This window comes from Medicago truncatula, chromosome 4, assembly GCF_003473485.1.
Source record: "Medicago truncatula cultivar Jemalong A17 chromosome 4, MtrunA17r5.0-ANR, whole genome shotgun sequence".
Taxonomy (NCBI): Eukaryota; Viridiplantae; Streptophyta; class Magnoliopsida; order Fabales; family Fabaceae; genus Medicago; species Medicago truncatula.
The window spans coordinates 59,008,158-59,022,029 of NC_053045.1; the positions used below are offsets into that span (position 1 = coordinate 59,008,158).

Genomic DNA, 13,872 nt, shown 5'->3' on the forward strand with positions numbered 1-13,872 from the left:
TTATTTATATGGCCAAGCCTTTGCATATTTTTCATATTATTCGATGCGGGACATTTTCTCATAATAAATAATAATAATTAAATTCTAATTATTATTATTGATAGTTGAGAAATAATCTATGATTTGCCAAAAATGCCGGCGATTTGTATAAGGAATCTCATGATCTGGTTAGCACTATGCATCGAAATCATGCAATGTTAGCAACTTCAAGAAGACGGTATACAAAAGCTACTCCCACTATTTTTCTAGTACACCAAGAAATACTTTTGATTAATAACAAATTTTAAATATACTATTACATTTCATTGATCCGCTCATTTAATAGTATAATTGATGGTTTAAGGGTATATTATTGGTAATATGACGGTATAAATTAAAAAAAAAAGTTTAAAAAAAATGAAGAAAAAAAAATTGAAGAGAGAAAGTAACACATTTAAGAGTACCTGAAATCATCTACCAACAGTTAACATTAGAGTAGCACAGAGATGTTATACAATTAAGAGATGTCTTACAAGTTCCTTGCACTGAAAAAGTCACATATTTTACAGCAACAGCTTTTGTCAAGAACAAAACATCAAAAGAAGAACCTGGCATCATGCAACCTAGAGCAACGACCAACATAATTTACTTCAAGACTACTCACCTCCTTTCGCACAGAGCTCTTACCCGTTGCAAAATACGAACAGATTCACAAAACGCTGAAAATTCTACTGCTGAGAGACCTCCAACTTGATGAGGTCTGACAATTGGTTGAGAGCATGGATTCTGATAAATGACCAAGTCGAAAACACCAAAATTATTGATTAGATTCTCAAACTTTTTACTAGTCAGCTTTTGAATTTCTTCAATCTGAACCAAAGTCCCGGATTGTCCAGAACTGCGCCACCACTTCTCGAGAATTTTCCTCTTCGTTGCGGAAGTCTCGACCGAGACGAGAGCTTTTATTTTAATACCAAGGCGGTGAAGTGCAACTTCTGCACCACCAATTCCACTAAAAATTGACAACAGAGTCACTCCAGTAGGAAAAATGGGCTTCAAAACAGAAAGATGATATCCTAATGTATCTGTCTGGAAGCTGTGTTTTAGCAATTGAAGTCTTTCTGTCAAATCGCATTCATCAGTACGAGTGTGATTCAAAGGGTAGCCTAAGATATGATCCAAGTGTTCTGGTTCTATTGGACCAAGTTTATATTTACCGGTCCACACAAGATTCAAACCACGGCAATACCGAAGAATGTCTTTCTGCTGTTGAGATGTGAGTATTCCCCCAGAGTTGGCAAGAGCCCTTCCTAGTCTATCACAGAGTTGAGTTATTCCACCAGTTTCACAATAATTACAGTTCAACTTCTTTCTTGAATCCCAAGGCGGCCACCATTTCTTTGTCCGGGGTATTGCATCCTCTATAGTCATAGGTGGCTTTGGAAGAATTTGGAACCTGTTTTCTGTTGGAAGATTGTGTATATAACCTTCTATTCTGTTCAAGGCCGAAAATAACTCGGTGTTCACAAATTCAGGTTCAATACAATATAGAAACTGACTCATTTTTTTCCAAGAGTCATATGTTATGTTTGAAACATTTCCAAACAAGAAAAATGGAGGTTTTGCTGCAACACTACTTAGAGACCTGGAGGGAGTTGATTTGTTACGTCTAGACATTGTGGCAACAACTGTATCAACCATTTCTTCCACCCAATAAGGATCAAGACTAGAGTTTGAATTATCATCATATTCATACTTTGGCCTCTTATTTCTATCATTTTCCATAAAGCCTGGTTTTACATCATCGGGGAACTCATCAATGTAATCTTCTTCCTTCACCCTTTCGCCAGTGCCAGTTTCCCCTAAGTTGACCTGCCTTGACTGTGAAGGTTCATGGCTAAAATCCTCAACTTTGACCTCTGCTGTACCATACATATCACTTTGTTCTTCTTCTTTGATCCAAGAATAAGAAGGACCAGAGGGATACTGGCAAACAAAAAATTCCATCCTTCAGTAAATATCTCAATAGTCAATTATTACTAAAAAATGACTGGACATGGTGTACCATTTTAGTTTACAATAAGCCAAAGACACCAACGTAATATTTGGACACTATTACACATTTTATAACTAACTTTTTTATTTCTTATTTTTGCCGAATTAACCGTTGAATAATATCTATTTATCACATTGATTATTTGTGATAAAACTCTTAATTTTAACAACAACAAGTTTATAATCGAATGGTTCTTAAGTACATATATTTAAATTAAAAAGTAATTAACGTAAAAGTTTATAGATATGATCTATATGATAGCAAGTTTCAATCCAACGGTAAATTTTATATTATAGTAAAATCATCTGGTAAAAAGCTATAGAATGGTGTTATAGTGCCCAAGAATTACACCTGTGACGATGTGATTTGATTTCTCACTGTATACATTACATACATACAGACACACACACATGCATGGTTCGTTCATTTTATGTCAATTAGGGAGTTGTGTTATTTGAACAACCTTTTTTATAACAACTTTTGATACAACCATTAATTTGCAAAGAAAAAGTGGTATTGGCACAAAAATCAAAGCAATAGAGAGAGAAAGCAAAAATATAATGTGAGTATGAGAGAGAAAGTTGTCACAAAAGTTGTCAAAAATAGTTGTACAAATATCATTTCTCTTATCATAAAACCTAACCTTATATTCCATCACATACTCAATCCCATTTTGTTCTGCAAAAATGAAATTTGCAAGCTCTGAAATTGGAACATCTGGACCTGAAAATCAGCCAATTAATAGTAAGCTAACAAACCAGAGAGTAATAAACAACTATAAGTCTAAATAAAGGAAATGGATACATAGCATTTTTCAAGTCTATATAAGGCAATGATACAGGTTGCATTCCAATTACCTAATTTATCAACTGCTGAGGATATTTCATTCTCAGAGAAACCCATCTCAAACAACTGAAGCGTTTTTGCCATAATTCCAAAGAGTTGCTCATTGCTAATCTGTGACCCCAGGGTAGAAAAATTAGATGTATAACAAAGGCATTGCAAAGTACATAGTATACCAACAAAATAAGAAGGCAAACTTCTTGAAAGGAGATTAAGTATGATTAAAAAGGAATGAAGAACATATGTAAGTCTATTGTTTTGCACAGAGAGAAACAAAGCCCAATAAATTTAAGGGTCATGCTAACAAGAGCCCTTAGGGCTAAGGGCAATTGTTAAAGGTTAAAAAATGGAAACAATTGCTAAATTTTATGTAAAAAAAAGTTGCTTTTTAAAATTTCAATAGGTTGAATACAAAATTTCCAAGATAAAGTTTCTACTTTGAGCTTCTTAACAAATGCCCTTAATGCCCTAAGGGCATTTGTTAGCATTTCCCTTAATTTAAATATAGAATAAAAGAAAAATCCTGATTGATTCAAATACACCATAAATCTGCTAGGATATAGGATTATCTTGTATAAATAGGGGGGTTGTGTTCGAGGGCATCATTGAATACGTTTAAAGTTTTGTGATTAGAGTAGTGACTCTATTGTGAACGGGAAACCCGTGGAGGAGATATTCATCTCCCATTCTCCTTTATCCTTTCTCAATCTTTCAATAAAATTGCTCATTTTTTTCAATTTAACTCTTGGGTTCCTAACAAAACCTCTTCAACCCTTGGAGGAAACAAATTGTAACAATAACAGAAATATGGTAGCTAATCTTAAGGGCCAATTCTATGATGCACAAGTGAATAAGTTATCATGCACAAACTTGTTTCCATCTTTGAATCAATAAGTCACAGAATTGAATCAAATGAGATATGATGAGATTTTTTGATCCAATGGTGAAAAACAAATTTGTGCAAGTTTAATGTACTTGTGCTTAAACTTGCACACCTTAGGCAAGCCAATCTTAAGATATAGTTTATTTTCATCCAACAAACTAAAGTAATTGTGGAATAATATTAAGATATTTCCATATCCTAGCAAACAAAAATAGATAGATTTCAGAAAATAATATATATTTTTTACTAGAAGTAAACTATATTGCACAAAAATATCTAATATCTAAATCTTAGCTCTTAGGAAAAGCAATTAATACTAAATTATCTAACAGGTAAAGTTGAGGGCTCGCTTAAATTTTTTGACTTAAAGAAGCATAGTAAACATCTCCTGAAAAATCTCATTGATTGAGTCAAGTATCTAAACCTCCTTTTCTCGAACATAACATTTGATATCATCTTCTTCTGCTTCCTCCTTTTTCATTTTTTTAGCAATCTGGGCAGCAAAAATGAAGTCTACCAGCTCAGGAACTGGCGCTTTATTTCCTGAAATGAAGCAATGAATCAATAAATCTCTAAATCTCTATTGAAGCAGGTAATCCATAAATGTATATGATCTTCCATATGTATAAGGTTATGCCAAGAAGTTATTTAAATTTCAGTCAATCAATGAAAAACACATCCATCAATAACAACTACCACCAAGCCTTACGTCACTAGGTGGAATCAGCTACATGGATCAGACAGATTCAAAATGCTACCTAAATTATTCATAGTTAGAATTACAGGTATTGTTCAGATTTTTGCCAGATGAACAATGTTAATCACACCAGACTAAAATTTAACTATCATATCGCAGATTATAAACAAAAATCCCCACCCCATGTTCAAGACACTTCAATTCAGTGAATAACATAGGCTTTTTGTACACGCACTTTTTCCTGCTATTAGTATATATATATCAAATTCCTACCTAACACTCGAGGTGCTAGCTCAGTGGTAAGAGCTTAGCCTTGTAACCTCAAGGTGCTGAGTTCTAATCCCCTCGGGCATAGTTTGTAAAATTTCCATTAGTGCCACTTGAATCAATAAATATTTCCCCCTTGGTTAGACAAAAATACCAATACAACATATGTTTTCAGGTCAATTACGACAAGACAAAACTGGTAAGATGATAAATACACCCCATAATGAATTGGCAGGCAAGTATATATCGATCATAAAAAGCAGAAGTTCAGGTAATATGTATATTCACATACCAAGTTTACGGATTGCAAATTCAACTTCCTCCGCGGAGAAATTCATCATCAGTAAGGTACCTCTTGAATCTTCAATATCTTCAAAAATTTCATCAACCTCCTGAGAGAATTTTGTAAACAGTAATCCAAAAGATATACACAAAACATAAGCAATATTAAGGAGACGGATGAAACTAGAAGACGGCTTTACAACTAAACACAATAAAGAGTCTCAGTGCCAATGACAACAAGGGGAAATAAATAAAGTAAAGTCAATTTAACCCTAGACAAGTAATTTGACTATTTTTTTTTTTTAAAAAAACAATCACAGCGAGAATGTACATGAGTGTGCCAAAAAGTGTGTCTTTTTAGCCTTCCTGTTTGAAAGAAAATATCTATTTGAATTCTGTTTAACATAAGCGTACACTTGAACATTAAAAAGACCAAACCGACATACAGTTGCAGATAAATGCAGGCACATATCTAAAGAACCAGCGAGTAGTAAATTATTAGAGCCAAGACTTATAGCATTCAATAGAGCAAAACTAATCATTATTCAAATTCAAAATGGCATAATCAACCCATTCTTACCAGGATGATGCACTAAATGAATTTAAGAAAGTACCTCTTTTGGTTGATTGATCATGGAAACTTCTGGAGAATCCTTATCATCAAATAAGCTATCGAGAGAATCAGAAGACTCTAAATTTGATATTTGAAGAGCCTACATAATTGCAAAGCAAGTTCAAAAGGAAGTTAAAACTTTCAAATCAAACCATTTACATAGTATAGTCCTTGAAGTGACAGATTTTGAAAGTTCAATTTTCAGATGAAAAAACAACGAAAATATGGATACAGAAACAGCAAAACATTTATCCTAGTCTTGGGAGTTCCTGACACAATGAAGCACCTTGGAAAGTATACATTTATCTTATTGCAATTCTTAGAATTTCGACTTGGTGTATAACTCAACCCAACAAAATCGGCTTATAAGGAGAGGAGTATCAAAGCCTTACAAACACAACCCAAGTCACATCTCTATTTGATATGTGACTAACACTCTCACACTCACAACTGGACATTTGAAGTGTGGACTAATAGGGATCTCAACACACCCCTTCACGTCCAGAACACTCAACTGCGGACATCTGAGGTGTGGATTACTGTGGGAGAAGTAACAAGGATCTCAACAACAATCAACTTCAATTAAAAACTCTTGTACACAAGTAACAACAAATTTAAAAATCGCATCTTCATGGCTAGGAATTCCCACAGATGTGTGTTTGCACAAGTCATGTGACTTGAGAACAGCACTATCTAAATAATCAAATTGCTTTGGAATTAGGAGCAAAACAATACAAAAGGAACTATGTCATACAGAATGGGAGAGGGAAGGATGGTCAGCACTTAATGAGTTAATATAACTACTTCTACTTTAAAGAAAACAAAATTCAAATGCTCATTAAATCTTTAATCTAGACGGTCGAGTAAACAGAAGCAATAATTTCTGCCCAAAAAGGCTACAAGCATTGAGTGTGGGTATAGCGAAGCAAGCTACCTCTTTTGAATGAGCATTGGGGAAGAAATTTGGGATGCTTCTATGCTCATTTGTATTAAGAGAGCCTTCCAGAGAATCTGATGAGTCACCATTTGTCTGTAGTATTAACAAATCAATAGAGCAAAAACAACTACCAAATGTTATTACAAGTTTCCAATCTTTCAAGAGATCATAAAATGAAGAAGTAAAAATATAAAAAAAATCAATCCCCTATTCAAAAGAACGTTGACAATGAAATCTATATTATAACACATGTTTTGGTCTACTTACCGAACATCTCAAGAGAATCTCCAGTAAAGCATCTGAATTTTCTTCGCCTATAAAATCAAAGAAAATCAATCAAAACCACATTACCACAATTAGCAAAGTAAAGAATATCAGAAGCCCATCAATTGTGCCATGCAGTTGGCACAAGACTAAAGCATCTTGCTCACACATAATGTACCATTCTCTTCTATAACTTTATCAACAAGACCAGGCAAGAATCCCATTCCAATAAAGAATCCTCGTACTTTGCTTCCGGATGAACTTGCAGCAGTTTCCTGGTGATTATGAAGGAAGAGATTGAACATAAGTTAATGAAAAGTGATCAAGGAGAATTATCTTTTTCAAATGGTATATGCTATGATACATATTATATGGTAAACATATGCATGTGCAAACAGAGTAGTTCATGAAACTGGTGGGTCAAACATAATGAGCACAATCAAGAAAAAGTGATTTTATTTTTTTAATTAGGTTTTCAAAACTAGGGTTCAAACTGATCCAATCCAATAGAAAATTGTTATAAATTTTTATTTTTTCTGATTGATACATTTGATTGGAAAATGCATACCCGAAAATCCCTTGAAAGAGCAGTATAAGGTGACAACTCGTAATCAAAGTCCTCAGTTTTAGGAAAAACGGGATTTTTGCCTCCTCTTCCATTTGAAGTACCTGTCATTTCACCTGTATACAGTTTGTCAATGCATCATCCAATTATACAAAAATGTAACTTTATCATGAAACTTAGAAAGAGAATCCCATCAACACATGTTAAACCCTCCACAACATACCCTAGCCATTTTCTCAATCTCTATCTAGCTCTCTCTCTCTCTCTCTCTCTCTCTCTCTCTCTCTCTCTCTCTCTCTCTCTCTCTCTCTCTCTTACACACACAAAAACACATAATTAAGCAAACATGTTGAGAAAAAATGGTTGTGAAGATAATTAAGCAATATTAAGTGATAAAAAGAATAATTGAAATTGAAATATTGGTCTTTAACCGAAGCAGGTTAGGTTCATGCAAGAGCAAAAAATGAAAGAAAAAGTGAGAGTGAGAAGAGAAAGTGGCACCGGTGAGTGAGGAATACCTGATCGGAGAGGGGAGAGGGTGGAGGCGCGTGGTCTACACTCGCTCCAGAAGAGGAAAAGTGAAAGTGAAACAGGGTTCGGTGCGTCTAGGAACACACACGAACAGAAGAAATGAAGAGGAGAGAGAAGTACAGCAGCAGTAGAACAATTAAAACATTTAACGGGACAGTAAAAAGTTAAAGTATAGAGTGTGAACTGGATTGATACTGTTCCTACGTGCGTGTAAGTCAAGTATAGATTCGTGGGTCCCATGTTATATTCCAACTATATATGGTTATGTTTCTGTCTCTAATGCTAATGTTTTGTTTCCATGGAAACGGAAAACAAATCCAAACTATCTTCTATACCGTTATACAAATATCACTCCAAAATTAGCTAAATTTTCCCTTCAAATAAAAAATTAACCAACCTTTCACCAAAAAAATTTAAATTGAACAATAATTTACTTCCGTTTAAATTTTAATATTAAATTTTTAAGTTTACACAGTAAACATAAGGAATTTGAAATTGAGGATTACATTGGTAATATAATTAATCCCGTCAATAATAATAGTAATATATATTTGTCGACAAATATTAATTGAATAAACTGATGTTGCCAACAGAGTTAAGGGGAAAAAATATAAAAGATCCTTGCTAAACATGGGCGACATATTTTATCAAATGTTTATTCAATGTTTTCTAAATGACTGAAAGTCCATTATTTCCCCTTCGTTAAGCATCAATTTTAACACTCCAAGTTACGTCTTGAGAAGTATATATAAAGTTCAATTGATTATAAAGTGTAGTTGCATTTTAAGAATGAAAACTAGCCACTTCATAATTCAGGAGTACAATTAGTTTCCCTTAAATGGCTATATGATTTGTTCTCCAACGCCTCCTCAAACACATCTCTCTCAAGTTTTCTTAATGATCTTGTAATATAAAAATACTCCCCCAAACGGATCTCTCTCAGGTTTTCTTTAATGACCTTGGAATATAAAAATACTCCCACACATTTATCAGCAGTTTTTCCCTATATAGATTCATTAAATAACTATGTATCTGAACTATATATAATCTTCAAACATCAGTTACTTGATAAATCTAAAAAAATAAATATTGTTTATAAATATTATTTATATTGTTAATAAATATTGCTCATCTTGTTCACACACAAGATGAACCTAACAAACCAAACCAACTTGCTCGTAAACTTTAAATAAACTGAACTCAAACTAAAAAGTTCATTTCCAACTTGAGTCGAGTTTCAGCCCTACTTGTCATGAATAGGCAATCAAATGCCAATAATTATTTAAGAAATATTGGAATTTGCGAGGCACATTCAGTCGCACTGCAATAACTTAACCCAAGAAAGATTCACTACCATAATCTTAAAGCATCGCATTCATTGATCCATTCATTGATCCAGTTACATTTCTTCATTTTAAATCACATGAAACTAAAGACACATGACAAGTCACAACAGAACATAACAGAATAGAAAGAAATACACAACAAAGGGAGCGGAAGTTTGAGTTTGACAACATAATAGATGAAATCTGCAAGAAAACAACCTCGCAAATTGTTCGCTGGCAGACGTAATATAGAAGCGGTACAATAAGTCATATAAAGCTTTCAATATCAAAATCGCTAGAAAGATCCATCCAACGGTTTAGCCTTGTATCAATCAAGTGAAAGCAATAAACGAATATAGAAAAGAAACCCAACTTCCCAATTGTGATGCAATCAGGCATATATTAATCCATCTTTCAATCAAGACTGTAACTGTGCCTAGACATCCCCAGCAAAACTTAAGGATGAGGTCAAGTTTTGATGTAAGTGGTTCCTTTGCCTGCCTGTAGAGATCTTGGATCAAGTGGAATACTCCCAACCTTTAAAACACCAGAAGACTCAGAAAATCCATTAACTCTGACTTGCATTGATCCGACTGTGACAACATCAATTGGTTCTGTGTTGGATGGTTTCGTCTCTACCTGTCTTGGGGTAATGGTGACTGAACCAATCTTCAGAACAGAAGAAATATCTTGCTTGTCAACCGCATCATTCTCAACCTTTTCATCCACAGATGTAGTGCTGGTGACATCAGAACTATTAACATTATGTGCCGCAGTTGAAACTGAAGTATGTTTTACGCTACCAAGTTCATCTGTCTTTGAATTTTTCTCATCACTTGCAGGATGAATTTCAAAAACATTATCCAGCTTTCGAGGTGGCGCCAACACTGGTATACTTACAAAACCCTTCATTAGGAACTTAGTTTTCTCCTCCTGCATGACCTTCTGTCGGTTTTCATAGTAAATAAAGTCATCAAGCAAAGATGTCTTCAAAGTATAATTTTTGAATATCTTCAGCATTTCCAGACCCTTTCTATACATTATCTGCACATGAGGAATGGGTATTTGATGGTCAAAATTATATTAACAGCAGGCAGAAAAAACTCACACCAAGCTGAAGACCCTCCTAAAGTCGACGAACCCACATTTTTTACCAGCTTATGCCTTTAAAAGGTATATAAAATGAAAGAAAATATACCAACATTTACTTCATTGAGACAATCAAGGGAAGAAGTCTGACAATTCAAAAGTGTTTACACAAACAAGCATGTGTGCATGCGATTAGGTGTGTGCGTATCTACCTACTCAATTGTTTCCTAACAAGGCAACACCATATTCACAAATTCGAACAATATTTTTCAACAGAGAATAAAGGATGTGCTTACTCAACTAAAAACTTGCATGTCAGTTATAAATGCTTCCAGGAACACTTGTCAATTTTAATTGATAACGAAACTACTGAATAGGAAACTTTGTATACCTCTTGTGTGTCTCGGCTGTTGGTTACAGGCTTGAACTCATTGTTCTCTAGTATTATGTGCCTAAAATTTCCATTTGGTACATCTTTTATGATGTGCCACTTTACAGGGAAGCTCCCACTCCATTTATCTTGCTGCCAGAAGTCCATATCCTTATTGAAGTCAACAGGACCAACCATCTCAGCAACTCCACAAAATTGACCGCTGGCATTAACCTACATTGAAAAAGAAAGGGTCAGTATGACTAATAGAAGGAAGGAAGCTTAAATTTGTACATAAGTTTTAGAAGTACAGAAAATGCGTCAACAAAGTTGAAACGCACCGAAAAGAAAAGAAATATAGGACAGCCTCCAGATTTTCCAGTAGCTTTTCTCCTAGCATCTTCATAAGCACTCTGCAGTTTCTTGTTTCCATGAGGTGTTGATGACCACACGTTATATTTAATGCTTTTGTGAACGTCATCCTCACTGTAGGATTTTATAACAAAAAACTTAGCAATTTCATTGTCAATAGGGAAGTCCTCCCTGTTATATTGATCAGTATAAATGATGTTCTCTTGTGTGTTAGCATCTCCTGACTTGGCTGTATAGGCTTTGATAGGCAGATGATGTTTTGGCCTACTAATTCTAGGGCCCCGATTTTGCTCACCCAATAATACACCGCTTCTATTTACATCAATGGGAGCAACATGAACCTTTGGTCGAAGTTTAGCAATTGCAGACTGCCCATTAGCATTAGATCCATAGTCAGAAAACCCGTTACTCAACGGGGCAGCTACTTTGAATTGATTACGATGGGGCAAAACATTTCCATTGGAAAAAGTATCTACAGACTGGAACGAGACATCAGCGCTTCTAGCCTACAATACCACAGAAGGAAAATATAGCTATTAAGTATACTAAAAAATAAAATCTCACTTAGATGATAAAATTCCATATATAAACAAGCCAGCAAATACAACAACACAATTGCTCTAATATATTTAGAGCATGAAAGAGCTCCACAAAGTCCTCAAACTAATAAACATTAGCCATTCCCTCCAAGCGTGTCCTTTTCATAAAAAAAATACCATGATATAATAGTAGTAACTTGCTAAAATATTGTCAGCGTGCAATAATTGTTGCCTAAACATGTCAAAAGCAAAAGTGGGGCTTGACACAGTGTTATCAATGGTAGAAGGCCAATATCCTTCCATATAAACACACTATTCCAGCTTATGGCTATGGCACTGCCATGACAGGCCTCTTTTGACAAACTGCCTTAGGCAGATGGCAAAAACATCCGCCACGCCAGCACTGACTCGACATGCTCAAATTCAAATTCCAATATAGCTCAAAAGGGTAAGCTTATTACCAGATGGGAAGGTGATGAAGCAAAATTAAGAAAACCACTGTTAGGAACACTTCCATTTGTCGAATCTTTCTTTGCCAAAGCATTAGCTCTTGGCCCCTCGGGTACCCTGAGGAAGGAACTTGTCTGATTTGATGATGGTTTTGAAGAGTTCCTAGTAAAAGCAGCAGAAGCTGAATTGAACTTATGTTTCGAACCTCTTCCATCAAGTCTATTGACAGAAGCACTGTTATCATATAATGAGTCAACAGAACTATGATGAAAATTGTCTGGTTGAACAAGAGGAATGTAAGTTGGCGAAGAAATGGGGTTTTGATAATTGGGGAGGGAGTAATACTGCTGTTCTCCTCCAAATGAACCATCAACTCCAATCATAGCACCTGGAATATAAGGATTGTATGGATTGTATGGGGACTGTGCAAATCCATAGTTAGGTGTGTAATATACATAAGGAAAACTTTCATCTTGTGCACCCTGTAAAAGAAAGAAGCATTTAAATCAGCAGTCAGCCCAACATATGACACACAAGACACATACGGGCAGAGAGAAGAAACGACTCACCGTGTACTGAATATCAGGACCATCTACACCAAAAATTCTATGGTGGTCCTCCCATTCACCAGGTGATTCAAATCCTAGCCACAAAAAATACCAAGTGGTCAATACAGTGCATATATATTGTTATAGAGTACATAATATATGATCAACCGGATTCAACCCCAGAGCCAAAAGGTACAGTGATTTTTGGATTTACCTGTACAATAAAACCCGTAATTGGTGGGAGCAGGGTAATACATGCTCTGATCAACAACAAACTCAGGAGCGCCTTCGTTAAACATGTCTTTGAATGGTTAAAAATTCAAAATGTAGGCTTGTTAATTGTGAGTATAAATCAGCACCTTCAATCTGAAAGTCAATATACCAGTAATTAATTTGATTGTCGCACAAATTAAAAGATGACATGAAAGTGACCTAGGCTACACGCCAATGTCATGTTATCTATAATAAAATCACAAAATAAGCATTTGCATTTCTATAATAAAATTATTACAAACCAGGACTTCCATCACTGCAGACAATCACAGTGCAAAGTAAATAAACAATCAACAACATATACGATCTTCTCTAACGCAAAAAAATGGTGTTAGGCGGAAATGATGGTTTTCATTCATCAGCAGCAGATTAAACCATCTCAATAGGAAATTACAAAAAATAAAAAAACAACAAATAAAATGGGGACAAACACATACCAAGGAAACAAAAATAAAACCTATGCTTCACAGTATCTATCTGGTATATGAACTTTGTTTAACACCCACTTAAAATATGGATAAGTTGTGTAAAAAAAAAAAGTAGGAAATTCAACACGGTTTGACTTTGAAATAGAGAAACTTAGTAATTAAGAAAACAAATTCCACCGCATAAACAAAATCCCCCTTTTTCTTACCCTAGAAAACAATACCCAATCTCAAAATCAAATAACGATATGAACTAAGAGAGAAAATAACTAAGCAAACAAAAGAAAATCTGAAAGAGGATTGAATTATTTACCTTTGAAAAGGGAAAGAAAAAATTAAGCCAGTGTTGTGAAGAGAAGTCTCATATAGAGATTAGAGAGAGTTCTGGAACATTCTAATGGAGCTTCTACGAAACCCTAAAAAATCAAAACAGAGAAGAGAAAGACCCTATAACCTTTGAAAAAGGCGGTTTCGGTGTTGTGTGTGAGAGACAATCGAAATGAAAATGAAAAATTGAATCGAGAAAGAGAGAGAGTGTGTGTGTGATATAGTGAAAAAGTCTGA

General features: G+C 34.7%; 2 protein-coding genes across 3 annotated transcripts; both read right to left on the minus strand.

The window, feature by feature from the left end:
* Positions 1 to 425: 425 nt before the first annotated feature.
* LOC11413215 (probable inactive DNA (cytosine-5)-methyltransferase DRM3) lies at positions 426 to 8,172 on the minus strand. Its single transcript, XM_003609793.4, has 11 exons — positions 7,905 to 8,172; positions 7,390 to 7,502; positions 7,000 to 7,096; positions 6,825 to 6,871; positions 6,555 to 6,650; positions 5,622 to 5,720; positions 5,018 to 5,117; positions 4,186 to 4,304; positions 2,893 to 2,992; positions 2,679 to 2,758; positions 426 to 1,965 (listed from the first exon to the last, which is right to left on the minus strand). Exons 1-11 carry the CDS (start codon positions 8,155 to 8,157, stop codon positions 640 to 642), a joined length of 2,430 nt encoding a protein of 809 aa, XP_003609841.3. The 5' UTR covers positions 8,158 to 8,172; the 3' UTR covers positions 426 to 639.
* Positions 8,173 to 9,263: 1,091 nt separating this feature from the next.
* On the minus strand, positions 9,264 to 13,872 carry LOC11411723 (YTH domain-containing protein ECT4). Of its 2 annotated transcripts, none has more exons than XM_003609796.4 (7): positions 13,622 to 13,872; positions 12,825 to 12,976; positions 12,632 to 12,705; positions 12,074 to 12,544; positions 11,043 to 11,579; positions 10,723 to 10,935; positions 9,264 to 10,286 (listed from the first exon to the last, which is right to left on the minus strand). In XM_003609796.4, the coding sequence occupies exons 2-7, from the start codon at positions 12,907 to 12,909 to the stop codon at positions 9,711 to 9,713; spliced, it is 1,956 nt and encodes a 651-aa protein (XP_003609844.1). In that variant the 5' UTR covers positions 12,910 to 12,976; positions 13,622 to 13,872; the 3' UTR covers positions 9,264 to 9,710. The 2 variants fall into 2 exon arrangements, with proteins under 2 accessions (XP_003609844.1, XP_024637131.1); XM_024781363.1 differs by lacking the exon at positions 13,622 to 13,872 and adding an exon at positions 13,321 to 13,343.

Coding starts and splice junctions, on each gene's coding strand:
- LOC11413215 (XM_003609793.4), bottom strand. CDS start 8,157: ATGGGACCCACGAATCTATACTTGACTTACACGCACGTAGGAACAGTA. Junction 7,503..7,904: donor CCTCTCCCCTCTCCGATCAG/GTATTCCTCACT, acceptor AACTGTATACAG/GTGAAATGACAGGTACTTCA. Junction 4,305..5,017: donor ATTTGCAATCCGTAAACTTG/GTATGTGAATAT, acceptor GCTTCATTTCAG/GAAATAAAGCGCCAGTTCCT.
- LOC11411723 (XM_003609796.4), bottom strand. CDS start 12,909: ATGTTTAACGAAGGCGCTCCTGAGTTTGTTGTTGATCAGAGCATGTAT. Junction 12,706..12,824: donor TTACGGGTTTTATTGTACAG/GTAAATCCAAAA, acceptor TTTTGTGGCTAG/GATTTGAATCACCTGGTGAA. Junction 12,545..12,631: donor GTCCTGATATTCAGTACACG/GTGAGTCGTTTC, acceptor TTTCTTTTACAG/GGTGCACAAGATGAAAGTTT.